Genomic DNA, 27,972 nt, shown 5'->3' with positions numbered 1-27,972 from the left:
GGGGAGAGATAGAGGGGGGACATATAATTTACGGGTGACTGTAGGAGGATTATACTGTGTGCGGGCACATGAAAAATTAATGAGTGGGCGGAGTCAACACAAAAGTGGGCAGGGCTAAATTTACCGCGGCGCGCTATGCGCGCCGCACATTTTGTCCCTCTTTCAGCTCTTCAAAAGTTGGGAGGTATGCCTATTTGAAGAGGTAGCACACTCCCTTAATATGGCATCCACTTCATAGGCCATGGCCTGTTTGCAGCTCAGTCCCATTCAAGTTCAGCTCTACAATGGACTCCTACCAATCTTCAATGGATGACAAAAATATCCAGATCTCTACTTAGATAAAGATTATCTTAGATGCAGTTCATTGATATGCAAGGGTTTATAAACCATTGGTATATACTCTGATCAAATTTGCGATATACTGCTGTATTTGTATATAGGAGAACACAATTTTTTTAAGTACGGTATGCCTGAGGTTACTTTATCACCATTTCTATGTTTAGTTATCTGTTTATTATCACGACTCTCTTCGCCTTCCCGCCATCCGCCGTATTCGCCTCTTGTACCAGCAGCTACAATAAAATTCAATCAATCTAGCCGTGTTCTGTAGACAAATAGCCACAAACAACATTTAACACGCACGTTAACGAATCAATATGCTAAATCCCTAATTAAAGAGGCCCCTTCGGCTTACACTTTACAATCCATATAAATTGCTAAATTATCTTTCAAGAAATGAAAGCTCGTGGAGAAAATATGACAAACAAGGTAAAATATATGCATGGCCTAGATTCAACAAAGGTTGGCTAGGCAATTGGATTTGCTAAGCAGAACCTGCTGGAGGTTTATGGAGATTCTACTAAACACTGGTACTGGGAATTACACATTAAGTGCAATGGTTTTCGATGCTAAAGCTGGGTTTACACGACGCGGTCGCACCATGGCGGAAGTGCACTGGCTGAAACTATTCTATATTGACTACAGCGAGAAGTAGCTTCATTAGTAATGGCCATGATACAAAAAACAGGACAGACTTCAATGAACGGCTTTACCCCTCGTTCACATCTGTGTTTGGATTCTGTCCAAGGGAGTCCGCATGGGGACGTAATAACGAACGCAATTGCAAGCAGTGTGCAGTAAAAGCACATGGACCCCATAGACTATAATGGGGTCCATGTGCTGGCCGTGCGCTGCCTGCATAAATCATGCGGACAGGAAAGTAGATTGTAAACTACGTTCCTGTCTGCATGATCCCTGCCGAGATCTGGCGGCAAGCACACAGACCCTATTATAGTCTATGGGGTCTGTGTGCTTTTACTGCACCGCACTTGCAGTTGAGTTCGGTGTTCTGCTCAGGGGGAGTCCTCATGCGGACTCTCCCGGACACAATCCAAACGCAGATGTGAACGAGGCTTTAGTTTTATGCAGCAAAAGCTCAATTGAAAGAAGAGGGACACTAGTTTATTGTATCTTTACTATCACTGTTTTTTTTGTTTTTTTTTGGCAAGGGAAAAAACTGTCAAATTATGCCCCAGGATGTCAGTGTAAGACATCCTGTATATAAGATAAAGTATGTAAGATATCCTGTATAAAAGATGAAGTATGTAAGATATCCTATATATAAGATGAATAAGATGTCACTGTATTGTATGTAGAGATGATTTTCATTATAGCAAAGACAGAATTATTGTAAAGTACATAGATACTAGATCACCGCTGAGATTTAGTATATACTGTATACCGAGACAGCCAATAAGGAGAAAGCCTGGACTCCTTTAATAAAGAATATAATCCAAGCAGAGCTAAAATCGGGTTTACCGTATATACTCGAGTATAAGCCGACCCGAGTATAAGCCGAGGCCGCTAATTTTACCACAAAAAACTGGGAAAACTTAAAAAAAAAAAAAAAGCCTAGGGGGGGGGATGCAGAAGCTACTGGAAAATTTCAAAAATTAAAATGGTCGGAGTTTTTGGGTGCAGTAGGTGCTGGGGAAGGGGAGGGGGTGTTTTGGTTGTCTGTCTGCCCCTTCCCTGAGCTTGAGGACTGTTTTTTTTTTCCCCCACTTAGAATTCAGTCTGGCTGAATATAGGGTATCTGCAATGCTCCTATTAACCCCTTCCCGACGGAACAGGAGCACTGCAGATCCCCTATATTCAGAAGACCGGGCACTGTCAGATACCTAATGTGTATGAGTCTCACAGTAAATTTCTACTTTTATATGTATGCTAGGGAAAGGAGGGATTTAGAACTTTTATTTACTTTATTTTTTTATTATTTTTTTTAAAGCTTCTTTTTTTCCCCCACTATTTTATGGGAGATTCTATACATTACTATTGCGGCTGGTCATAGACCCACCACCACCACCACCACCTCCCCCCCCCCCAAAAAAAAAAAAAAAACTGCTGAAAAATTTGGCTTATACTTGAGTATATACGGTAAGCTCTTCTCCTCTTTGAGGTCTCCTAGCTCGGCGCAGGCCATATGCATGGGATAGATTCTAGGAAGACCTGGGATTAGGAAATAAGGGGTGATTTTGTGGCAGGGAGTGTATAGAGGGATCAAAGGAATCCGTGGATTATTTCAGGTAGCTGCAACACATTTTAAAAGGATTCTATCAGTGAAATTTTACATTTAATTAAACCCATCTTCATGTAGCCTTTAGAAAGACTATTGTAGACATAGCTTTTGTTTTTTGATCGTTGCAGCCAATTTCACAAAAAACTTGTTATCTTCTTATGCAAATCAGTCTTCCGGGAGCACAGGGGGTGTTTCTGCTGTGCTCCAAGCACACCCGTGTCATCATTCTGGACCTGCATTGCAGCCCCCCTTCTTGCTTACAATTCACTCCTTCTCTTCTTTGCATCCTTGTCAGGCAGCAGAATGTAACATACCTGAAAGGGTAGTGGAGTGGAGCACATGACTATAAATGGGATGAGGAGCAGTTAGGGCAAGTTAAGGTTAAGGGGTGAAACTAAGGACAAGGGGAGGGTCAGGTGGGGGATATTTAGTAAATATAGTAGCTTAGTGAGGGTCTCATTATCACTAGGAGAATCGTGGTGAAAAGTTGTCCCGCCCTCCCTTAATTTTAGCTTTTGTCGCAGCGGCATGGTTAGGAGGGGTCTTTGTAGGCAAAACAGAGGTGGAGGACCAAAAGGGGGGTTATCTCCACCCACTTTCAGTATCGATGATAGTTGGGAATTTAATGGTTGCTAAGTCCTGAGGCAGGGTACCCAGGACGGGTTTACACTCCCGTTTGGGTGCCCTTGGGCTAGGCGTGCACGGCCAGGGGTAATAGTCGGAAATTTTTGGAGTTCTTATGGTGGTGGTAAATATTGCCTTCAGAGACCCCTCCTTATGTCGGGGTAAAATTAGCGTGGGGGAGGATAATGTTGATGTTTTGCATGATGTTATTGTTATTTTCGAATGTGATCAAGGATATTTGTTAATGGTGTTAATAAAATTGGCCGCTCTGGCCTTTACTTCCAACTAACGTGTCAGTGTCCTTACTGGGGTTAATGGTAGAATGGGGGTTGGAGGTTGGGCACAGCTCTTACGAGACCATTTTAGTAGTCAAGCACACTGCACAGGCACTTGTCTAAGAAGTCCAAGAAGGTGTACAGTTTATGTGCTGTATGCTCAAGCCTGAAGCTGAAGTGACCGAGTATAAGAATTAATTTGCGCCAACGGGACAAGAAAGGAAAGAAGAGGAGAAGGGGACGGAGATGTAGATCTAGTCTGATGACGCGGGGAGAACATCCCCTGTCCTCTCAGAAGACTGATTCCTTATAGGGAAACCGCTGTATATTAACATAAACTGGGAATGGGATTTTCCCCTTTGCTGTGAATGTAAAACACCGTGGTTTTCTCTGCAGCATTTACACCGCAGGCAAACCACAGCGTTTACACCACCGAGGCCCCAGCCTTAAACGTTTCTAAAGGGTGGCTATCTGCAATAATAAAGTCTTTACACTGGACCCACTGATATGTTTAAACATCCCTATTCTGTAGGAATACAGAAGTAGCAAATCCTAAAGGGGTTGTCCAGGATAAACTAAGAATTAACCCCTAGTCTAACTTCTATTTACTGCAATTAAAAAAATCTATAATGATTAGAGATGAGCGAACAGTAAAATGTTCGAGGTTCAATATTCGTTTCGAGCAGCCCCTCAATATACGACTACTCGAATCGAATATCGAACCCCATTATAGTCTATGGGCGGAAAATGCTCGTTTCAGGGGTAGGCAACATTCGATCAAATTATACTTACCAAGTCCACGAGTGAGGGTCGGGCTGGATCCTCCGAGAAGTCTTCTCCTTGCAGCTTCCCCGCGGCGTCTTCTGGCTCTGAATTCACTCTGCCAGGCATCGGGCCTGGGCAGAGCCGACTGCGCATGCCCGCACTACGCTCATCTCTAATAATTACCCTATCCCTGGAGTGGTCAGGCCAGGGAAAGCTGTAAAAATATAAAAGTATATTCACCTGTCGTCCATTGTCCGCCACCAGTCTCTGTTCGGTCTTGTGATGTTAGTTGTCCTGCAGCTCACGTGACCACCGAGACTAGTCAGTGGCCTCAGTATTTGCTGGTAAGAAACTGGTGACATATGTGAGTGATATAACTGGTCCCTCTTCAATGACCAAATGGACATCAGTGGCGGTCAATGAAATGCGGGGACAGGTGAGTATCCTTTTATGTTATTGTTTCAAGAACAAGTCAAGTTAAACTTTGCTCCATTTGTACATTCATCCCTTACTTTTTCCATTACTGCACATCTCAGAGGTGCCCATGAGTCGAATGCTGAGGTAGTCTGGCTCCTTTACTACATGATTTATGGATCCTTTTTTCACGTAAGTGTTGGGGCGCGGGGATGTGTGCTGCTGAGGTATTAATTCTCATATTGTGCGTCGCCGCGCTCTGTAATTTTATGGTAATGTGGATGACTTCTTTTCTAAAGGCTTTAGCTGCATTGTTTTGGGGTTATATAGGCAGAGTATAATGTGGATTAGCAGAAGCACGAAACTCACACCCACTTGTAGATGTACCTCTGAATCATACATAGTCATTAGCATTCATGCAAACACACAAAAGCGATTTTCAGGTCAATTCATGGGTTGTGGGTTTTTAATCAGCAAAATCTGCTATGGCAGAAAAATCGTCAAACCAACGGATTCGTGCGCATCTAAATGCCTTGCCAAGAAATTCTTGGCAACTTTCATCAAGTCTGTTGTACAAAAACATAAACTGCTCAGCAAATCCTCACGGCTCATTAACATAATAGATAGCCTGGAATAATATACTCATTTTAATACCTCCTCATACATCATAAAGTCCTTCAACTTTATAGGGGCTGAACTTAAAGGGATCCTATCATTGGATACCCTTTTTTTCTCGGTAACACGTCGGAATAACCTTAAGAAAGGCTATTTGTCTCCTACCTTTAGATGTCTTCTCCGCGCAGCCGTTCGGTAGAAAACCGGGTTTTCTTCGGTATGCAAATGAGTTCTCTCGCAGAGCTGGGGCCCGTTCCCAATGCTGCGAGAGAGCTCTCCAGTGATGGCTCCATCTTCTTCAGGAACCCGCCTCTCTGTGCGTCTTCTTCCGTCCTGGGTTTTCAATTAACTAGGCCTCGGGCAGAGCCAACTGCGCATGCCCGGGCCACAAATGGCCGTTTATACTGTAAACGGTGTAAGCGGTCATTTTCTTGTGGCTCGGGCATGCGCAGTCGGCTCTACCCAATGTCCGAGGCCTAGATAATTGAAAACCCAGGACGGAAGAAGATGCGCAGAGCGGCAGGTTCCTGAAGAAGATGGAGGCATCGCTGGAGAGTTCTCTCGCAGCATTGGGGACACCCCCAGCGCTGTTTGAGCGCTGAGACCCGCCCCCGGTGCTGCAAGAGAACTCATTTGCATACCAAGGAAAACCCGGTTTTCTACTGAACAGCGGCGCAGAGAAGACATCTAAAGGAAGGAGACGAATAGCCTTTCTTATGGCTATTCCGACGTGTTATTGAGAAAAAAAGGGTATCCAATGATAGGATCCCTTTAAAGGGGTTGTACAGTAATATCAAGTCAAGACATTCTGTAAAGTATTAAAAAAAATCCATTGCAGACACTGCCAGTCCATATATGGCTGAACTTCATCTACAAGAAAATGCTTAGATGGCACATGACCACTGCGGCCAACCATAGGGGACACCACCTAAACCAGGAATTGGCCAAGCAGCCTGGATAACCCCTTTAGGTGCACACCTATATGGAACATATTAATTAAGAAAAATTTTCACTGCAAAATTTCATCTGCAGTGTTTACAGAACCAGAAAAGTCGATAAGATTTCCCGAAGACCTTAAGGGCTTATTCACACAACAATGAGAGGGAATAAGTGTATGACTGTTTCTATATTTGTCCATTTTGATGGACCCAATGGAAGAAGGTGGTCCATTTTTGGAATTCCAGCCAAAAAAAAGAATCAATGGGTTGTGTAAAAAAAGAACCAGTTTTTTTAATGCCCATTAAAAATGAACAAAGGGACATGGAATGGATGAAAATGGCCATTAAAAATGGATCATCTCATCCATTTTTCACGGCCAAGAGACGGCTTTCGTCATGTGAATATAACCTAAGAAATTACATTCGTAGACTGCAGTGTGAATTAAATTAAAGCAGGACAATCTATCTATCTATCTATCTATCTATCTATCTATCTATCTATCTACTGTATCTATCTATCTTGGTATATCGGATGGATTTCCAGGCCTGTACCCAGTTAGGAGAAGACTGGGGCTCCTTGCATTAGAGTGATCTATGATGTCAGAAGTCCCTACCGGCCCATGACTTATATATTGTATATAGTATGGACAGTAGAGCCACGACAAGGCAGGAACTCCCAAAATCATAGATTACTATGATGCAAGAAGTCCCGATCTCCAAACTGGGTTAAAGCCAGAAACTACGACCGATGAAAACTACCATACCTGCTTTCCAACTACTCTAGCAAGATAGAAGAAGGGCCACAACAAAGCCCCCACCCCACAATTCACACTGAATGGCTCCACACTGGAGAAAACCAACAGCTACACCTACCTGGGGCTGGAGCTCAGCCAATCAGGAAGCTTCACAGCAGCAATAGAAACCCTGAAAGCAAAAGGCTGCAGAACCTTCTACGCCATCAGAAGACAACTGTACCACCTCAAACCACCGGTCTGGCTGAAGATATTTGACGCAGTCATCTCCCCGATCCTTCTCTATGGCAGTGAGGTTTGGGGCCCAGCCACCTACCCAGATCAGTCAAAGTGGGATTCCAGACCAACAGAGACCTTCCACCTGGAGTTCTGCAAGTACCTCCTCCATGTCCATCACAGCACCTCCAACATGGGATGCCGGGCAGAGCTAGGCAGACTCCCCCTATGGCTCACAATGCAGAAGAGGGCGCTATCATTCTGGACTCACATACAGGGCAGCAGTCCTGGCTCTTACCACCACCAAGCCTGGCTGAGCCACAGAGCCCCAAGAAAAACTGATACCCCCCAACCAAGCATCAGCCATCTGCCAAGCCAAAACCCCAAACATACCCTGAACAAGGCTCAAATAAAAGGAGTCATTGAGAGAGACAAAGAGCGGTACATCGAGGAATGGAGAAGCGCAATAAATAACTCCAAGAAACTCACTGTGTACCAGTCACTGCAAAGAGACTACACCATGGCCACCTACCTGGAGAGAATACGCCACCCCAAACACAGACAGACCCTGAGCCGGTATAGACTGAGTGCCCACAACCTGGAGATGGAGACGGGGCGACACAGGCAGACGTACAAGCCACGGGAGAACAGACTGTGCCAGCACTGTGACCAGGGGGCCCTAGAAGACGAGACCCACTTCCTGCTACACTGCACCAAATACTCAGCTGTGAGGGCCGTTAACTTCCAAAGACTCTCTGCCCACATCCCAGACTTAATATCTGCAGACGAGAAAAGGAAACTCTACATCCTACTGGGAGAAGAAGAGACCACTGTGGAGATCACTGCCCAATATGTGTCCAGCTGTCACCAAACAAGAGGAAGATGAGACTCCACGGACTGTTATACCCCAAACCACCCCCCCCACCCCACCTCCCCATATAGCGGCCACCAACTAAGAGGAAGATGAGACTCCACGGACTGTTATACCCCAAATTAAACCCCCCACCCCCCCTACACACATACTTTACTAGCTTTGGCAATGCCAAATATCTATTCGGACGTGCCAATAAAGCCTGTTTGATTTGATTTGATATGGCAACACTGCCATGACCCAACAGCCGACTATGGCTTGACTTTTGTTTTCCAAAAATGGCCACCACAACTGACTATCTCTATAAATAAACATAATTGTTTCACTGCAATAATTGCTGTAAATTCTGATTTAGAACACTTGTACACAGTAGAATTTTGCTTCCGTCTTCATAAGCCCCTGGAATTAGAAGATTTGTCTCATTGTCTTCGCTATAATTGGATTATTACTGTTGCCTTTGTTTCCCGAGCTGGAAATACCCCTTAGATCACTAAGCAATTAAATGATATAATTGTAGAAGTTTTACTCACTTGCAAGTAAAATAAATATTGATCCTATTTCTAAACCCACAGAAGAATCCTTTAGTTGTAGAATTATCTAAGTACAGGGATATCTGGGTAATGACTTTTTCGCGGCAGGAGAACATCGGGGCCTCTAGAGCTCAGGTCTTCCTTGGGACCTGTTTGCACCCACAGATGGGCCCTCATGGGCCCCCCCAAGCCTGAAGTCTTCTCATGGCAGTACTATTTTTTAGAGAGTTTGTTACGTAGGAAATATATAACCACAGCAGCCATCTTGCCTGTGGTTATATAACCTACTAACTGTGATGGCATGACAACTCTCATAGCACCATATTGTATGTTAAAATTCATTTGTCTTGACCTAGATATTTTTGGTCACTTGTCCTCAAAAACGCTTAAGCTAGCTGAATACGGGTTCGTTCCATCTGGTATATGGTCCGTATATTGACAGTATTTAGTTATCCCTGATGGTGTGAGTTATTATTTTACCATGGGACTACCGGCCTATCCTAACATCATGATGAGATTTTAGTAGAGATGGACGAACCTCCCACCATTTGTTTCATATCGGTAGGGTCGGATCCGTGATTCTCTGATGTCATGACACTTGGCGAGCCCATGTCACTGCTGTGGTCCAATTACAAGCCAAAGTGGTGACTACGAGCTCATGACATCACCAGGAGCGGGCCAGACGTCACAAGAAGGCCCGAAAGAGGGAGTATAAACTTTTTATTTTTTTTCTTCTCCCCTTGGCCTCTGCCCATTATACTCTTGAGTATAAAGAGACCGCAGGTTATAATAATTTACTACAATGTGTATCATAGTCGCCATTTTAGTAAAAATCCCCAATTGTTGGTTTTGTTAAAAACTGACTAATTTGAGATATTCAGACACCCCCGGAGCCATCAGCAAAGGGGGACATGACTTTGGGATGGGGAAACCAATAACTCCTGCAGTATAATATAGAGCAATATATAATATATGGGGTGCAGAGGAAGTAGTATAGTATAATATAGGGTAATATATAATATAAGGGGTGCAGAGGAAGCAGCATAGTATGATATAGGGTAATATATAATATAGGGGGTGCAGAGGAAGCAGCATAGTATAATATAGGGTAATATATAATATAAGGGGTGCAGAGGAAGCAGTATAGTATAATATAGGGTAATATATAATATAGGGGGTGCAGGGGAAGCAGTATAGTATAATATAGGGTAATATATAATATACGGAGTGCAGAGGAAGCAGCATAGTATGATATAGGGTAATATATAATATAGGGGGTGCAGGGGAAGCAGTATAGTATAATATAGGGTAATATATAATATAGGGGGTGCAGAGGAAGCAGTATAGTATAATATAGGGTAATATATAATATAAGGGGTGCAGAGGAAGCAGTATAGTATAATATAGGGTAATATATAATATAGGGGGTGCAGGGGAAGCAGTATAGTATAATATAGGGTAATATATAATATAGGGGTGCAGAGGAAGCAGTATAGTATAATATAGGGTAATATATAATATACGGGGTGCAGAGGAAGCAGTATAGTATGATATAGGGTAATATATAATATAGGAGGTGCAGGGGAAGCAGTATAGTATAATATAGGGTAATATATAATATAGGGGGTGCAGAGGAGGCAGTATAGCATAATATAGGGTAATATATAATATAGGGGGTGCAGAGGAAGCAGTATAGTATAATATAGAGTAATATATAATATAGGGGGTGCAGAGGAATCAGTATAGTATAATATAGGGTAATATATAATATAGGGGGTGCAGAGGAAGCAGTATAGTATAATATAGGGTAATATATAATATAGGAGGTGCAGGGGAAGCAGTATAATATTGGGTAATATATAATATACAGTACGGGGTGCAGAGGAAGCAGTATAGTATAATATAGGGTAATATATAATATAGGGGGGGCAGAGGAAGCAGTATAGTATAATATAGGGTAATATATAATATAGGGGGGCAGAGGAAGCAGTATAGTATAATATAGGGTAATATATAATATAGGGGATGCAGAGGAAGCAGTATAGTATAATATAGGGTAATATATAATATAGGGGGTGCAGAGGAAGCAGTATAGTATAATATAGGGTAATATATAATATAGGGGGTGCAGAGGAGGCAGTATAGCATAATATAGGGTAATATATAATATAGGGGGTGCAGGGGAAGCAGTATAGTATAATATAGGGTAATATATAATATAGGGGTGCAGAGGAAGCAGTATAGTATAATATAGGGTAATATATAATATAGGGGGTGCAGGGGAAGCAGTATAGTATAATATAGAGTAATATATAATATAGGGGGTGCAGAGGAAGCAATATAGTATAATATAGGGTAATATATAATATAGGGGGTGCAGAGGAAGCAGTATAGTATAATATAGGGTAATATATAATATAGGAGGTGCAGGGGAAGCAGTATAATATTGGGTAATATATAATATACAGTACGGGGTGCAGAGGAAGCAGTATAGTATAATATAGGGTAATATATAATATAGGGGGGGCAGAGGAAGCAGTATAGTATAATATAGAGTATTATATAATATAGGGGGTGCAGGGGAAGCAGTATAGTATAATATAGAGTATTATATAATATATGGGGTGCAGAGGAAGCAGTATAGTATAATATAGGGTAATATATAATATAGGGGGTGCAGAGGAAGCAGTATAGTATAATACAGGGTAATATATAGGGGGTGCAGAGGAAGCAGTATAATATTGGGTAATATATAATATACAGTACGGGGTGCAGAGGAAGCAGTATAGTATAATATAGGGTAATATATAATATAGGGGGTGCAGAGGAAGCAGTATAGTATGATATAGGGTAATATACAGTGTTGGCCAAAAGTATTGGCACCCCTACAATTCTGTCAGATAATACTCATATTCTTCCAGAAAATTATTGTAATCACAAATTCTTTGGTATTATTATCTTCATTTAATTTGTCTTCAATGGAAAACCACAAAAAGAATTGTCAAAAAGCCAAATTGGATATAATTCCACACCAAACATAAAAAAGGGGGTGGACAAAAGTATTGGCACTATTTGAAAAATCATGTGATGCTTCTCTAATTTGTGTAGTTAACAACACCTGTTACTTACCTGAGGCACCTAACAGGAGGTGGCAATAACTAAATCACACTTGCAGCCAGTTGAAATGGATTAAAGTTGACTCAACCTCTGTCCTGTGTCCTTGTGTGTACCACATTGAGCATGAAGAAAAGAAAGAAGACCAAAGAACTGTCTGAGGACTTGAGAAGCAAAATTGTGAGGAAGCATGAGCAATCTCAAGGCTACAAGTCCATCTCCAAAGACCTGAATGTTCCTGTGTCTACCGTGCGCAGTGTCACCAAGAAGTTTAAAGCCCATGGCACTGTGGCTAACCTCCCTAGATGTGGACGGAAAAGAAAAATTGCCGAGAGATTTCAACGCAAGATTGTGCGGATGGTGGATAAAGAACCTCGACTAACATCCAAACAAGTCCAAGCTGCCCTGCAGTCCGAGGGTACAACAGTGTCACCCCGTACTATCCGTCGGCGTCTGAATGAAAAGGGACTGTATGGTAGGAGACCCAGGAAGACCCCACTTCTTACCCAGAGACATAAAAAAGCCAGGCTGGAGTTTGCCAAAACTTACCTGAGAAAGCCAAAAACGTTTTGGAAGAATGTTCTCTGGTCAGATGAGACAAAAGTAGGAGAAGGCATCAACATAGAGTTTACAGGAAAAAAAAGAGGCCTTCAAAGAAAAGAACACGGTCCCTACAGTCAAACATGGCGGAGGTTCCCTGATGTTTTGGGGTTGCTTTGCTGCCTCTGGCACTGGACTGCTTGACCGTGTGCATGGCATTATGAAGTCTGAAGACGACCAACATATTGTGCAGCATAATGTAGGGCCCAGTGTGAGAAAGCTGGGTCTCCCTCAGAGGTCATGGGTCTTCCAGCAGGACAATGACCCAAAACACACTTCAGGTCAGCACTAGAAAATGGTTTGAGAGAAAGCACTGGAGACTTGTAAAGTGGCAGCAATGAGTCCAGCCCTGAATCCCATAGAACACCTGTGGGGGAGAGATCTCTTGATGGCAGTTTGGAGAAGGCCCCCTTCACATCTCAGGGACCTGGAGCAGTTTGCCAAAGGAGAATGGTCTAAAATTCCAGCAGAGCCTTGTAAGAAACTCATTGCTGGTTACTGGAAGCGGTTGTGCGCAGTTATTGTGTCTAAAGGTTGTGCTACCAAGTATTAGGCTGAGGGGGCCAATACTTCTGTCCGGCCCATTTTTGGAGTTTTGTGTAAAATGATCAATGATTTGACTTTTTTTCATTCTCTTTTGTGTTTTTTCATTGCAAGCAAAATAAATGAAGATATTAATACCAAAGAGTTTGTGCTTGTAATCATTTTCTGGAAGAACACGAGTATTATCTGACAGAATTACAGGGGTGCCAATACTTTTGGCCAACACTGTATAATATAGGGGGTGCAGAGGAAGCAGTATAGTATAGGGTAATATATAATATAGGAGGTGCAGAGGAAGTAGTATAGTACAGTATAATATAGGGTAATATGTAATATAGGGGGTGTAGAGGAAGCAGTATAGTATAATATAGGGTAATATATAATATACGGGGTGCAGAGGAAACAGTTGCACCAAGGACACCAATATTTTAAATGGCACAAAAACTTTGGTGTTTATGCACCTGGATAAGTTTCAACCTCTTTAAGGTCTTGGGCAAATAATACCTTACCTTCTGTGTTGGCAAGGGGGAGGTTTATAGGTCTCATGTTACAGAGCAGGAAATGCTGAGAAGTTTGATATATAGTTTTATGGAAAACGTAAATTAGGAATGTAATCCTTGCTCTTTTTATTCTTAGGAGTCCAGTAGGCGGTCCTTGCAGAGTGATTGACAGATATCTCAGTATACACACTTAAATATGGAAGCCGTCACTAATTAGGACCGCCCACTGGACTCCTAAGCATAATAACATGTCAAGTGATACTGAATTTTTTCCAATTAAACTACATCAATCTGCTCTATTCCTCCCAAATTATCTCGGCATTGATCCATATGGGATCCATCCCTACTCTGTCATCCATATCCAGGGGCTGTTTCCATATTATAAAACCTAATACATATTTTTTGACAATAATGAGAGTATATTAAGTTAAACATATGGATTTCCATCTCTGGAGATATTCAGACCTAAATGCTTAAAACATCTTCCTGGAGGGATCAGATGTTGCCCGAGATTTTTAGAAGGTGACCTAATAGTAGAAAATCTGATGGAATAATTCTACCTCCCCATTCAACCATTTATAACTTACGGATATTTTTTTTATTTTATTGGATTTGGTGCCGTTTGGGGTGATACAAATCTTGTAGGACACCGTCAATAATTCGGCATCAGGGGAAAAAGAGTGTCTCATTACCCATTGACATGATTCCCGGCTTCTGCCAGTTCATTTGCACATCTGCCTACTATAGTCACCATATTGAAGAGTTCCAGAGAATAATTCACTAATGTTATCTAATTATCCATATATAATACAATATCATCAGTGTATATAATATCCCATCTGTAAAAATGTCATCCAATAATTGCCAGGATCCATCAAAAGCCAGTTATACCGTACACAGAAAGCGAACCATACAATGCCGCAATATCTACATAAGGTGTTAGATTGTAGATATGGACTTTGCTTATTCGGAGCCATCCTAATATTATAGCCTAATAATCTTAATAGAAAAGTAACCGCATGCCTAAGATTATAGCCTCGATGAGGAGCCGGGAGCAGAATTACACTATTGATTCTAGACTAGTAATGAAATGAAATTCTAGGTTTATGTTATTGGTAGTGACAGAAAAATCCAAGATAATGATGTAATAGAAATCTGTATGGTGAGGATGTCCCATGTTTATATGCCCTATAGGAACATATGGACGGCACGGTGGCCGGAGGGGGATGGGGGTTCTTAACTCAAGACCTCCATCTAGTAGGCAGAGGAGATTATGGCCATCAGATGGAGCGAATTGTTGAAACATTTTTGCAGCAATCATACCCCTATGGGCAAATCAAGCTCCCGATCCGAATAAGGGTATCTATTAGGGCAAGACCCCGACATGTTTTTGTATATTTTATTTTTGTCCAGTCCCTGGAGAACCCCTGTAAGCATTGGAGCTTGTCTCTGTTGTCACTTGACTGGAAGGGTTTTCCGGTTCTGTGCACAGCAGGTGGCCGGTGGCGTCTTCCCTTCAAGCAAATAGTTGCCTGGGTTCCTAGAAATCAGACCCCTACCAATAATGAAGTGATGGCAGCAGTAATAGCTGTTACTTATAGTGATGAGAATATGCCCTTTAAGGGGAACTTGGCATAGTGAAAATGGTGTTATAGAGCAGCGAGATGGCTCAGTGGTTAGCACTGCTGCCTTGCACTGGTGCTGGGTTGGAATCCAAGGGCGACATCTGATTGGGTTACTCCAGTTTCCTCCCATAAGCCAATATATACTGATATGTATACCGAAGCCTTCCAGTTGGGGATGAGTTCCTATATGGCAGACATTAGGTCCCCTACAGGACCTGCTGCAAAGGAGCTGAGTAGAGTAATATAACTGTCATTTATCCATTAGATCTCTACTCACTGTGCCTAAGGAGTCCAGTGGGCGGTCTTATTAGAGATTGCCTGCCATCTTTGTCTACACTCATACATGGAAGCTGTCAATAACTAATAGGACAACCCTCTTGACACCTAAGCCCAGTATAAGGAGGACTAAATAAAACTATATCTCAATCTACTCATCTCCTCCTGCTCTATAACATGCTGCCTGCAGAATCAAATATGGCAGACCTTATATTTTGTATGTAAGTTGAAGACATACATGTTTTATAGATGACAATACCCCTATTTTTACATAGTCGAGTTGATGTCTTCCTGATCCACCCGCCATCACCAGTAATGCCCCTTTGTTCCTTTTATAGACTTTGGGTGGGATATATCAGACCTTACAGGTCCAAAAGAGACTGGTTTCAGGTGGGCGCCTTGTTTGGGCGTCAGATCTGAGTTACTGAGTTCATGGGCGTCTACTGGTCGTGTCATCTAAAGCCCAGTTCACATCTGTATTCAGTACTCCGATCGGGGAACCTGCTTGGGGACCCCTTGAACAGAATACCGCACGCATTAAAAAACGGTGAGCAATGAAAGCAATCAGACCCTATAGACTATAACGGGGTCTGTGTGTTTTCCACGCAGTGTCCGCATGAATCACGCAAAGAGAAAAGTAGTGCTTGAAGTACGCATGACTCGTGCAGGCACCCATGTGCGGGGTTCGTGTGCTTTCATTGTTCACTGCTTGTCAATGTATTCGGTATTCCATTCGGGGGTCCCCAAGCGGACTCCCCATATGTAATACTGAACTCAGATATGTACCAAGCCTTAGTATGCAAAGACAGATGCAGCGGTGATGCCCATATCAGGCGAACACCAACGATCCGTCCCCTTTGGAACTCAGTCACGTCTGATATAACGCACCCTAAAAGAAATAAACAGATTGCTGTACTTCGGCTTTCTCCAACGCTCCCATTGAAGTGACTGGGAGCCCTGACCACCACCAGTCACACCTCTATACCCAACCTGGCTGACGTCACAGCAGGAGGAAAGTACCCCCATCCTCAGGATTGGGGCTCAGCGGTCAGACCCCACCGATCAGGTATTTATCCTCTATCCAATGCCATTTAATGGCATAACCGCTTGAAATGATGGTCAGGGACTACCTTCGAGTAAAGAATATCATAAAAATATAAAAAATTCTATGGATATGGATGTCTAAATATAGCAAAGTTTAACTTGACTTTTTATGTTTTGAGTTCAGATATCACGCTGCAGCAAGATCCATATTGGTACCAGGTTAAGTTTAGTATGGCCGTGCACCCATCATGCTAGTAGTCAGGCTTTCTCTTATGTGACAAGGCATCAGTGAAGTTATCGGTTTGGCGGTACGTCTTTGATAACATGAAGATAATATTCTCAGTCCTGACAGTCTCTGAGCTTAGACAAGGGTACGTCTACTGGACCGCGGTCATTCCCATTGTCACAACTTATAGATCAATCACATGTTTGTACTATTTTAGCCGGTGGCGAGGGAATCGTCCCATCAGCCATCATTACATCATCTACAAGTTTATGATCTTTGTGTGCAGAGCCGACATTTCATGCAGAAAGGGTTAGTATCAAACTCATCTGATGGCGGAGCAGAAACAAGTTCTGGCGGTAATATTATCCAAAAATAAGAAGAGATTCGATAAACTATGATACCAAAAAAGTAACACTATCCTACAATGACATGGCATGGTGACAATATACAGATATATACAACCTTTACTCTAAATGTTGTAGGAAATCATAAAACCAAGTAGAATATGGTGAAAGTAAAATCCTCCACAGGCTGCAATTCACCCTATAACCACTTGGTGGCCATACTTAGACACATATACAACAGACATCTCATGACATAGTATCACAAAATCATGTATTTTTGGAAAAGGTTTGTCACCTAATAAAATACATTTTAGGATACGCTCAGCCAAAATGAAATGTAATAAGGAACGCAAGTAAAAGTAAGCATAAAAGCCAAATGTCTTTGAAAGTGCAAAGAAGGGGAACGAATATGTCTACAATTTTTTTTTAAAGAGTTTAATGGGGTGCAAGAAGGGGTAAAATTATTAGATCAAGGCCACGTTGGTTATATGAACATAACAGAATATTCCAGACATGACTAATGGAAATGTGCCAGAAATCCACAAAGCAAATTGTGTGCATGCTCTCCGCTCCAACAAGGGGTGTGGCTTAACAGAAAGGGGTGTGATTTAATTGAAGGGGTGTGGCTTAAGATATAACATATTTAGACAAAAACATAAATCAATTTTTTTTTCCGAAAATTAAGAGCATATTAACAAATCTGTCCCACTGGTTGTAATGCCATTCCAGATGCCTTGGTCATGATGCCATTTAGTACAATATTCTGTAACTGCCATAAATGAATCTAAACACTTGTTGGAATAGATTAATGCAGGGTCTCTTTAAGGCTAGATTCACACTTGCGTTGGAGTCTTTGTAGGAGGCTAGGCCGCGTAATCCACTTAAAATTGATCAGTATAAAACAGACTTAAACCAGGCAGAAACCCACCAGACCCTATTATAGTCCATGGGGTCCTCAGGTTTCTGCGTTTAACTGTTTTTCAAGCAGACAGGGTCTCTGTTTTTTGGGTCCCCATGTGGACCCGAACGACGAAACCTGAACTCTAGTGTGAACCTAGCGTAAGATTTTGCTCCATTAACATGGTTGTCATCCAGACAGTTTCCATTAAGTGCAGAAAATCAAAATTTCCATGAAATACTGACCTTGTGATGACATAGGGGGCGAAACACACCACAAATGATCCTATAAAAATACTGATTTTCTTGGTAGCTCGTTGTCTCCTTCTCTTTTGCTCACTTAGACATCTCTGCTTTACACTGCAAGGTAGAAGAGCTGTATGAGTACTGAGTAACAGCAGGCAAACTACAGATAGATAGATAGATAGATAGATAGATAGATAGATAGATAGATAGATGATAGATAGATAGGAGAGACAGATAGAATAGAGATAGATAGATAGATAGATAGATAGATAGATAGATAGATAGATAGATAGGAGAGACAGATAGAATAGATAGAGATAGATAGATAGATAGATAGATAGATAGATAGATAGATAGATAGATAGAAAGATAGATAGATAAAACAATCCGGTCTGTCAGCAACTTGCAAACCCTTTTGCCTGGAGAAGGGTTTCTGCCGTGCAATTTGTGGGATAATCCCCAGATTTGCTGGTGCAATTATTTTTCATAGATAGATAGATAGATCGATATTGTAGATGGATAGATGACTGATAAATAGATAATAGATAGATAGATAGATAGATAGATAGATAGATAGATAGATAGAATATTGGACAACCTTTATTTACATATACATGGATACATGGATAGGGAGATAGATAGATAGAGTGAGTGAGAGAGATCTTTGTCACTTAGTGAGTAGATGTATCAAGTAAGTTGACTTAATAAAACTTATCTCAATAGACTTCTTATTCACACACATACTATACAAATAAACAGAACACAATGCAATATCTATGGCTATAGAAAGGTCTCATCCAGTAAAAGCCACAGATAACAGCTCTCTGACATATTCAGCTCTGCTACTCTGCTATGAATATAGATGTAGGGTCCAGAGTCCAGACCAGAAATAATAAAGAAATTGCTATAGCAATAACATCCATAGTCCTAATACAATAATGTAATAAAAAAAATAATACAGATGTATGTACTTAGACAATATACTTATATGACACTATTAAAATAATATAATAATCATTTATATTACATAATACAACTCCAAAGACGCCTGAAGACAAGATTACCAACATAATGAAGAATCTGTGACACTTACATACCTGCCAATATCCAATAGGTTCTCAGCGCTCACAGTAACTTCCTATGTCTTATAATAAGTCAGAAGTCTTTGTATTGACTCCTAGGTCTAACTAACAGGTTCCAGTGTATTGGATTTCTGCCAGCACTTAGCAGAGCTGACTTTGTCTCTTGGTACAATACATTTATTGCACGCTTAGGAGTAAGGCAAGGAGCCCCATAGGGCTGTGTGACATATTCAGCTCTGCTGCATCTGATTATGGAGGCTATATGGAGCAGCCAACATTAGCTGTGGTGTAGTACAATATAAGGGAAATTTTGTATAATTGCCGGATTATTTTGCATAAGGAGTCTTCTCTTTCTTTATAGTCAATGCAGCCTCATCTATACATATAGACATATGGGTACCTGGGATGTCTACAAGTAATACAAGGGGTTACATGGCAGTAATGTCTCTCCTCCTGTAGTGACACTTTCAGCAAAGATGACTTTGTCATTTGTTGCACCACATCTACTTGTACACAACCAGAAGCAAGTGAGCTAGCCCCAGAGAGATCTATACAATATTCAGCTCTGCTAAATCTGTCTAGCATTAGTTGTAGTGTTGTACATAGTGATATTCAATGGCGAGGTTTGGGGCATTTGTCGGCTTTTTGCATTGGGTGAAGGCAGTCTCATTTATACATCTGGCATGCATCATATAGATAGGAGGATAATGGAGTTACCTGGGGTGGATGTCTATAAGTAATATAAGTGTTTGCATGGCAGTAATGCCTATCCTCCCGCAGTGGAACAATATCACTTCGGGCAGAGATGACTTTGTCATCTGTTGCATCATATCTAGTGCTGCTTATTCAGAAGCTAGGCAGGTAGCCCCACAGGTTTTTATGCAATATTCAGCTCTGCTACATCTGACCAGCATTAGCTGTAGAGTAGTATAATCTATGATATTCATTTGTGAGGTTTTGTGTAATTGTCGGCTTATTTTATATATATAATGTCAGCAATTGTCGGCTTATTTTCCATTGGGTGTATAGTGAATGCACACATCTATATATCTGGCATCCATTACATAGAGATGACAAAAATGGAGTTACCTGGGGTAGATGTTTACAAGTAATGTCAGTATTTGCATGGCAGTAATGTCTATCTTACTGAAGTGGTTCCTTGCCACTTTGAGCAGAGTTGACTTTGCCATTTGTTGCATCTCATCTACTGTATACTCTGAATCCAGTCAGGTAGCCCATAAGGTTTATATGTGATAGCTCTGCTGCATCTGTCTAACATTGGCTGTGGTGTTGTACAATCTATGATATTATTTTTTGTGCAATTGTCTGCTTATGTTGTATACAGTGTCTGCAATTGTCGGCTTATGTTGTATACAGTGTCTGCAATTGTCGGCTTATGTTGTATACAGTGTCTGCAATTGTCGGCTTATGTTGTATATAGTGTCTGCAATTGTCGGCTTATGTTGTATACAGTGTCTGCAATTGTCGGCTTATGTTGTATATAGTGTCTGCAATTGTCGGCTTATGTTGTATATAGTGTCTGCAATTGTTGGCTTATTGTGTATATAGAGTCTGCAATTGTTGGCTTATTGTGTATATAGTGTCTGCAATTGTCGGCTTATGTTGTATACAGTGTCAGCAATTGTCGGCTTATGTTGTATATAGTGTCTGCAATTGTTGGCTTATTTTGTATACAGTGTCAGAAATTGTCAGCTTATTTTGTATACATTGTCAGCAATTGTCATGTTGTGTATAGTGTCAGTAATGGTCGGCTTATGTTGTATACAGTGTCACAAATTACCGGCTTATGTTGTATACAGTGTCTCCAATTGTCGGCTTATGTCGTATACAGTGTCAGCAATTGTCGGCTTATTTTGTATACATTATCAGCAATTGTCATGTTGTGTATAGTGTCAGCAATGGTCGGCTTATGTTGTATACAGTGTCAGCAATTGTCGGCTCATTTAGCATTGGGTGTATAGTGAATGCACACATCTATACAGCAGACATGCATCATATAGAGATGAATAAAATGGAGTTACCTGGGGTGGATGTCTACAAGCAATACAAGTGTTTGCATGGTAATAATGTCTATCCTCCTGCAGTGGAACCGTGCCACTTTCAGCACCTTTAAATAAGTGAAACATAATATAACCAGTGAGAGCATAAAACTGGCAGCATGGAACACGATGGTAAATGCCATAAAGCGTCTTGTCTCAGGGGCATCTTGGACATGTAAGGTACATGAGGCATACATGCTACTGTAGTCTAACCAGGACAGGAATAGAGAGACCAGGGGGAAGGTGAGTGAGTGCAGCCAGGTATACCCCATCATGATCACTGCATCCTTATACCTCATCTTGCTGGTGTAACTTAAAGGGAAAACCACAGCAATCCATTTGTCTATGCTGAGAGCTGCCATGCTGAGCATAGTGTTAGAAGTCAAGAAAGTTTCCAGAAAGCCCAAAGCTTTGCACAGGCAGTCACTGAATGGCTGCTGATGGTTTAGGATAGCCAGGAAAGTAGAGGGCATGTTGAGGATAGTCAGAAGGAGGTTGCAGAGTGACAGGTTGACCAGAAAGATCCCAGATACCTGCTTCCTTATCTCGGCACTGTACAGGAAACATATCAGCACCAGAAGGTTAGCCAGCAGAGACACAATGAACACTACTATGAGTAAAGCAGCCAGCAGAACCTCTGCCAAGTGCATTTCTTAGCATCTATCCATTAGCCTGATTGTCACAGCAGTGTTTGCCTCATTGAATTAGGAGGATGAATAGCAGGCTGGATTTTCTACATGCTTCCTCTGTGGGATTCCATCATGGTCTAGGGCAGGAATAAGAGGCAAGTCCAAGGGTCTATTCCTTATAATGGTGCTGCTGTCCAAGGTCCTGAAACTAGGATCACCCTGCCAAGGAGCACCGGGTCCCATTCCACTGCATGCAAGGGCTGACTGCTGCTTTTCTCTGCTGCAATCCAAGTGAGTACTATCCCTCCATAGAGGACACTGGGAAAGCAGTGGTCTGGGCAAGGAAGCAGGCAAGCAGTTTGTGAGTGAATGGTATGGCACACCTTTTCCTCTCAGCCTGGGAGACTGACTCATGCGCAGGACAGGCAAGAAATGCAGATGATCAGCACTCACTACTAGGACTTGTCTGCAGGGTCACCAGCCCCCTGTCTAGGATGAGACAGCAATACATACAGGACTAGACAGGGTTAACAACATCCCCTTACTCACCCTGCAATGTTTTATGAGTCACTATCCAGTTCCTTCTATGTAGAGCAATGTATTATAATTAAGGATTGATCCTGAATCCTGTAGTAAGTCAGCCCCTGTTAAGTATTTATGGGATCCCTCATTATATTACCCGTATCCTCCTAACTAGGTCTCAGGGTGCCAGGGAGGGGGCGCTCATTAGCAGCTCATTAAAGGGTTACTGTAGATGGAGCAGAGGGCTCAGCAAGTGCAGGGGAAGTTTCATTTATCTGTAAAGATGAGAACTTGCCCTGAAGCCATGATGAGAAGAAGTCTGCAACCTGTGTGGAACCACAAACCCCAGCAGGTCAAGGGATGTAGTTTTGCAACAGATGGAGTTGTTGAATACTGTTATTAAAGCCTTTTAAAGGGAACCTGTCACAGTGTACTGATCAGTTTCTAGGGAATTTGTACAGAATAGTAGATACTGAGCAATGGCTATACAATATTGTGCATATGATTTGGGCATATGGAGAAAAATGCTGCAAAGTAACAATGCTTTAAAAAAATAGAAGTTGTAATAATTTTGTTACTTTATAAAAAAAAATTGAAGGAAGAAAAGAGAACATGGTTGCAAAGAGACAAAAATAATATATGCCCACTCACAATATATCAAAGTTCCCTGTCTGACTTTAGGAGAGCTTCTCTCTTCCAGTTTACCTAAACCACATCTTAGCAGTCATACATGACTCTCACACAGATAGACTTTCAATGTGCCCAGGCCAAGAGCTCCAAGTTCCGCTCCACCTCCTCCTTTAAGGAGTTTAACCCCTGGTGCCTGACTACACCCATCTGAAGTGAACGCCCTGGTTTGTACTGGTGGCCTCATCTTACTCTTCCTACTCAGGCAAATCCTTGTTCCAGGTCTTCCAGAAGACCAACACTTAGGAAACCATTCTGGTTACTGCCAACGAAAAAGGTCCATAAATTCTTCCCTATCCAGCAGTGGCCATGTCACAATGTGCTAAAAATGTCCTTTTTCATCTCTCTGTGGTTTCCAGATTGATGTAGGACTATCTGGACAACTGTGTCATACCTGAGTCACCAGTGAAGTCAGTACAGATGGAAATCTATCACTTATTCCTATCAGCTACAACTCTGAATTTTGTGAATTTTTTGCTGACTGTAGTGAGTGCCATATGTGCTTAATCCAGTAATTCTCTATATTCTTCTGTCTCTTATTTCAGTCCATTAAAGAGGCTCTATCACTAGATTTGCATGTTTTTAGCTAAAGATATGCCTGAATAGCCTTTAAAAAGGTGCTGCTAATCGTTTGTAGAAAGACACCCCCCCCCCCTCCGTTTTTGTTAATTACCATGGAAATCAATATGTAAATTAGCTTCAACGTGCAAGATGGGCGTTCTGTTCACCCCCTTGCGTCATAACTTCTGGACACCCACTGCTGCCTCCAAACCCTCCTCCTCTGGCTTACTCACCGCCTCCATTGTCGGCGGTTTCTATTGAAGTCACGCACGTGTGCAGTGGAGCGTGTGCAGTAGTGCGCTGGAGGGAGCGCTAATGCGCACGCGCGTGATTTCAATAGAAACCGATGATGGAGGCATTGAACAAGTAGGAGGAGGAGGGATTGGAGGCAGCGGTGGGCGTCCAGAAGGTATGATGCTAAGGGGTGCACGGAATGCCCACCGTGCACGGTGGAGCTGATTTGCATATATATTTCAACAGTAATTAAAAATGGGGGGGGGTGTCTTTCTATGAACGATTAGCAGCCCCGGAATAGCCTTTTTAAAGGCTATTCAGACATATCTTTAGCTAAAAACACAAGAATCTAGTGATAGAGCCCCTTTAATGCTCCTAGTGTAGAGTTGTTTTATCCGAGTTCTAGTTCCTTGTGCTTTTCTTCCTTTTTCAGTTTAGGAATCTGTTGCTTGTCTACTTACTTGTACCCAGGTTTTGTTTAGTTTGGTTTCTTTGTCTCTGGGGCCTAGTGCTCTGCTCTTATCTGTGTTAAAGTTAGTATTGCAGTATTAGAGTCAGCATTTATAGATCCAGAGAACAATTCAGGGAAAATCAGGGTCAGTTATTGTGTGTTTAATCATTTGTTCACCATATCATTCCCTCCATTGGCTAACTCATCCCATCCCCATCATCGATTTTTTCCATTATGTGATCATGTATCGGTGAGTTTCTATTTCATTGCATTTTTGTTACTTGTAAGGCTCAGTTCACACGGGGGGGGGGGGGGATTTTGGCACCAAGAGTGACGCGGGGAGCCACGTCACTCTCAGGTCAAAACCCGCCTGCCACAACTGTCGCGGTCGTGGCTTCCCCCTTTGAAGTCAGCTCAAATGAATGGGATGACTCCTGAGGTTGCTGCCGCTAAGCGGTCGTGGCGGCTCTGTGAGCCACGGAAGACACCTGAAGAAAGGGCAGCTCGCTTCTTTTTTCCATGCCGCTCACAGAAAAAAGTAGCCTGGCGGTCTCCATAGACCACCATTGTGAGGGGACGGATTATGACGTGGATTACACGCCATAATCCGCCCCCTCTGTGCCAGTGTAGTCTTGTGATGCTTCATTTTTCTTGTTTATTTAGCTCCAGTTGTTACATAATTCAGCCCTTCTGTAAGTCCTGCAGATAACTGGACATACTGGTAGAAACAGGAATGTTATAAGCCATCTGTCATAATAAAACCCAAAAAGATGTGCTGTCCATTGCTTTGCTCATGAACAACACCTACCATTTGTAATATAATGTAGAAGGTTACAGAGGAGTCGTGTTGTGCCGAATCCTGCAATGCGGGAGGTCAGAACTAAATACTCTGACTGGGTTGGTAACTTTAACAAATTCTTCCCACTGTAAGATATATTGGACGCATCTTTACACACTATTATACCAACTTTTCATTAGATTACTTTTGACCAATTTTTTACCCCAAATTTTGGAACAATGTACATCACACCTTCCTGCTAAGCCATAACCCGTTACCTAGCGAGGCACAAAAAATTTCAAAAAATACATAATATATTTCATGCAAGGTATGTAATTTTTTTTACGCCACGTAAGGCTCCATGTACACACTCCAAGCATTCGAGTGTGTCAGCCATGTTTTTCCCAGCTGGCACACTGACTCATTATATTGTAATAACCCCATACACACACACACACACACACACACACACACACACACACACACACACACACACACACACACACACACACACAGGCCAAAGATAGGACAGGTCCTATATTTGTTCATTTTGTGGTCAGGGTTTACTGCATTTGTTTTAATGGATCCTTGGAGTCACGGCTGGTGCATGGTTATCATCCATGTGCTGTCTGTTCCATTAAACCACCTCGTTGGGTGCATGTAGTCTGGGCCACAATTCTCTACAATGGCAGGGAAGACAAACAAAGCTCATTTGCTATGGCTTAGAATTGTAAAGGCTATAGATATTATAAATAATCTATCTATCTATCTATCTATCTATCTATCTATCTCATATCTATCTATCTATCTATCTATCTATCTATCTATCTATCTATCTATCTATCTGTCTGTCTGTCTGTCTGTCTGTCTGTCTGTCTGTCTGTCTGTCTATCTATCTATCTATCTATCTATCTATCTATCTATCTATCTGTCTATCTATATTAGGCCTCAGCCAGTATTTTTGCATAAGATTACAGATTGTCTCTACTTGGCCTGTCCCTGATCACTGGCACTTTCACCAAATGTCCAGATAACATTCAATGCAATGTACTAGGTTACACAATGCACATTGTAAACCACACAAAAGACCAGACCCTTCAGTCTAGACTTGCTTGAATTAGTTTGGTTTGTATTCTTTGCATTGTATAAAGGCCATTGTTCCAATGGACCTGACTGGTATCGAAAGTAACTAGAAAATAAAAACTTTGTTAATTCAGTTTACAAAGCTCACATGTAACGCCATTTCTATGAAGTGAGGGGAATTTTTCGTCCCTTATGGACCACTTTAGTTCTGAGAAAAAGATGAATATTTTATTTCATGGCAATGTTAGTCTTCCTGTATTAGAGACTGGTGAGATCTCTCAAGGACAGCACTTATATTTAGAGATGAGCGAACAGTGTTCTATCGAACTCATGTTCGATCGGATATTAGGCTGTTCGGCATGTTCGAATCGAATCGAACACCGCGTGGTAAAGTGCGCCATTACTCGATTCCCCTCCCACCTTCCCTGGCGCCTTTTTTGCTCCAATAACAGCGCAGGGTAGGTGGGACAGGAACTACGACACCGGTGACGTTGAGAAAAGTAGGCAAAACCCATTGGCTGCCGAAAACATGTGACCTCTAATTTAAAAGAACAGCGCCGCCCAGGTTCGCGTCATTCTGAGCTTGCAATTCACCGAGGACGGAGGTTTCCGTCCAGCTAGCTAGGGCTTAGATTCTGGGTAGGCAGGGACAGGCTAGGATAGGAAGGAGAAGACAACCACAACAGCTCTTGTAAGAGCTAAATTCCAGGGAGAAGCTTGTCAGTGTAACGTGGCACTGACGGGCTCAATCGCCGCAACCCAGCTTTCCCAGGATCCTGAATGGAATACACTGTCAGTGTATTCCCGTATACCTGATATATACCCCCGATACCCGTTCCAACGGTGTGCCCCCCCACCTTCACCCCAGAAATACCCTGCAAGTCCCCTAGCAATAGAATTGGGGCTATATACACCCACTATTTTTGCTACTGCCATATAGTGCCATTGTCTGACTGGGAATTCAAAGAATATATTGGGCTTACATATAACTTCAATTCCAGGGAGAAGCTTGTCAGTGTAACGTGGCACTGACGGGCTCAATCGCCGCAACCCAGCTTTCCCAGGATCCTGAATGGAACACACTGACAGTGTATTCCCGTATACCCCATATATACACCCCAAATCACCGTTCCAACGGTGTGCCCCCCCACCTTCACCTCAGAAATACCCTGCAAGTCCCCTAGCAATAGAATTGGGGCTATATACACCCACAATTTTTGCTACTGGTATATAGTGCCATTGTCTGACTGGGAATTCAAAGAATATATTGGGGTTACGTGCACCCACAATTTTTACTACTGGTATACAGTGCCATTGTCTGACTGGGAATTCAAAGAATATATTGGGGTTACAAATACCCTCATTTCTTGCTACTGCCATATAGTGCCAGTTTCTGACTGGTAATTCAAAGAATATATTGGGGTTACGTGCACCCACAATTTTTACTACTGGTATACAGTGCCAGTTTCTGACTGGGAATTCAAAGAATATATTGGGGTTACAAATACCCTCATTTCTTGCTACTGCCATATAGTGCCAGTTTCTGACTGGTAATTCAAAGAATATATTGGGGTTACGTGCACCCACAATTTTTACTACTGGTATACAGTGCCATTGTCTGACTGGGAATTCAAAGAATATATTGGGGTTACGTGCACCCACAATTTTTGCTACTGGTATATAGTGCCAATTTCTAACTGGGAATTCAAAATGCGCAAGGCTCCCGGAAAGGGACGTGGACGAGGCCGTGGGCGAGGTCGAGGGAATGGTTCTGGGGAGCAAGGTAGCAGTGAAGCCACAGGGCGTCCCGTGCCTACTCCTGTGGGGCAGCAAGCATTGCGCCACTCCACAGTGCCAGGGTTGCTTGCCACATTAACTAAACTGCAGGGTAC

General features: G+C 42.2%; 1 protein-coding gene across 1 annotated transcript in view; it reads right to left on the bottom strand.

Annotated features, from left to right (window-relative positions):
- GPR78 (G protein-coupled receptor 78) overlaps positions 1–22,091 on the bottom strand; it is a 28,912-nt gene extending 6,821 nt beyond the window's left edge. The window contains exons 1-2 of the mRNA XM_075260848.1: positions 21,118–22,091; positions 17,994–18,107 (exon numbers count right to left, since the gene is read on the bottom strand). Coding sequence (XP_075116949.1) covers positions 17,994–18,107; positions 21,118–21,785 — 782 coding nt within the window. The 5' untranslated portion in view covers positions 21,786–22,091. The remainder of the gene's footprint in view (positions 1–17,993; positions 18,108–21,117) is intronic.
- Positions 22,092–27,972: the final 5,881 nt, after the last annotated feature.

Source organism: Leptodactylus fuscus, chromosome 1 (assembly GCF_031893055.1).
Source record: "Leptodactylus fuscus isolate aLepFus1 chromosome 1, aLepFus1.hap2, whole genome shotgun sequence".
NCBI classification, from domain to species: domain Eukaryota; kingdom Metazoa; phylum Chordata; class Amphibia; order Anura; family Leptodactylidae; genus Leptodactylus; species Leptodactylus fuscus.
The sequence above is the reverse complement of the archived record's forward strand: the minus strand, read 5'-3'. Positions and strand labels throughout refer to the sequence as shown.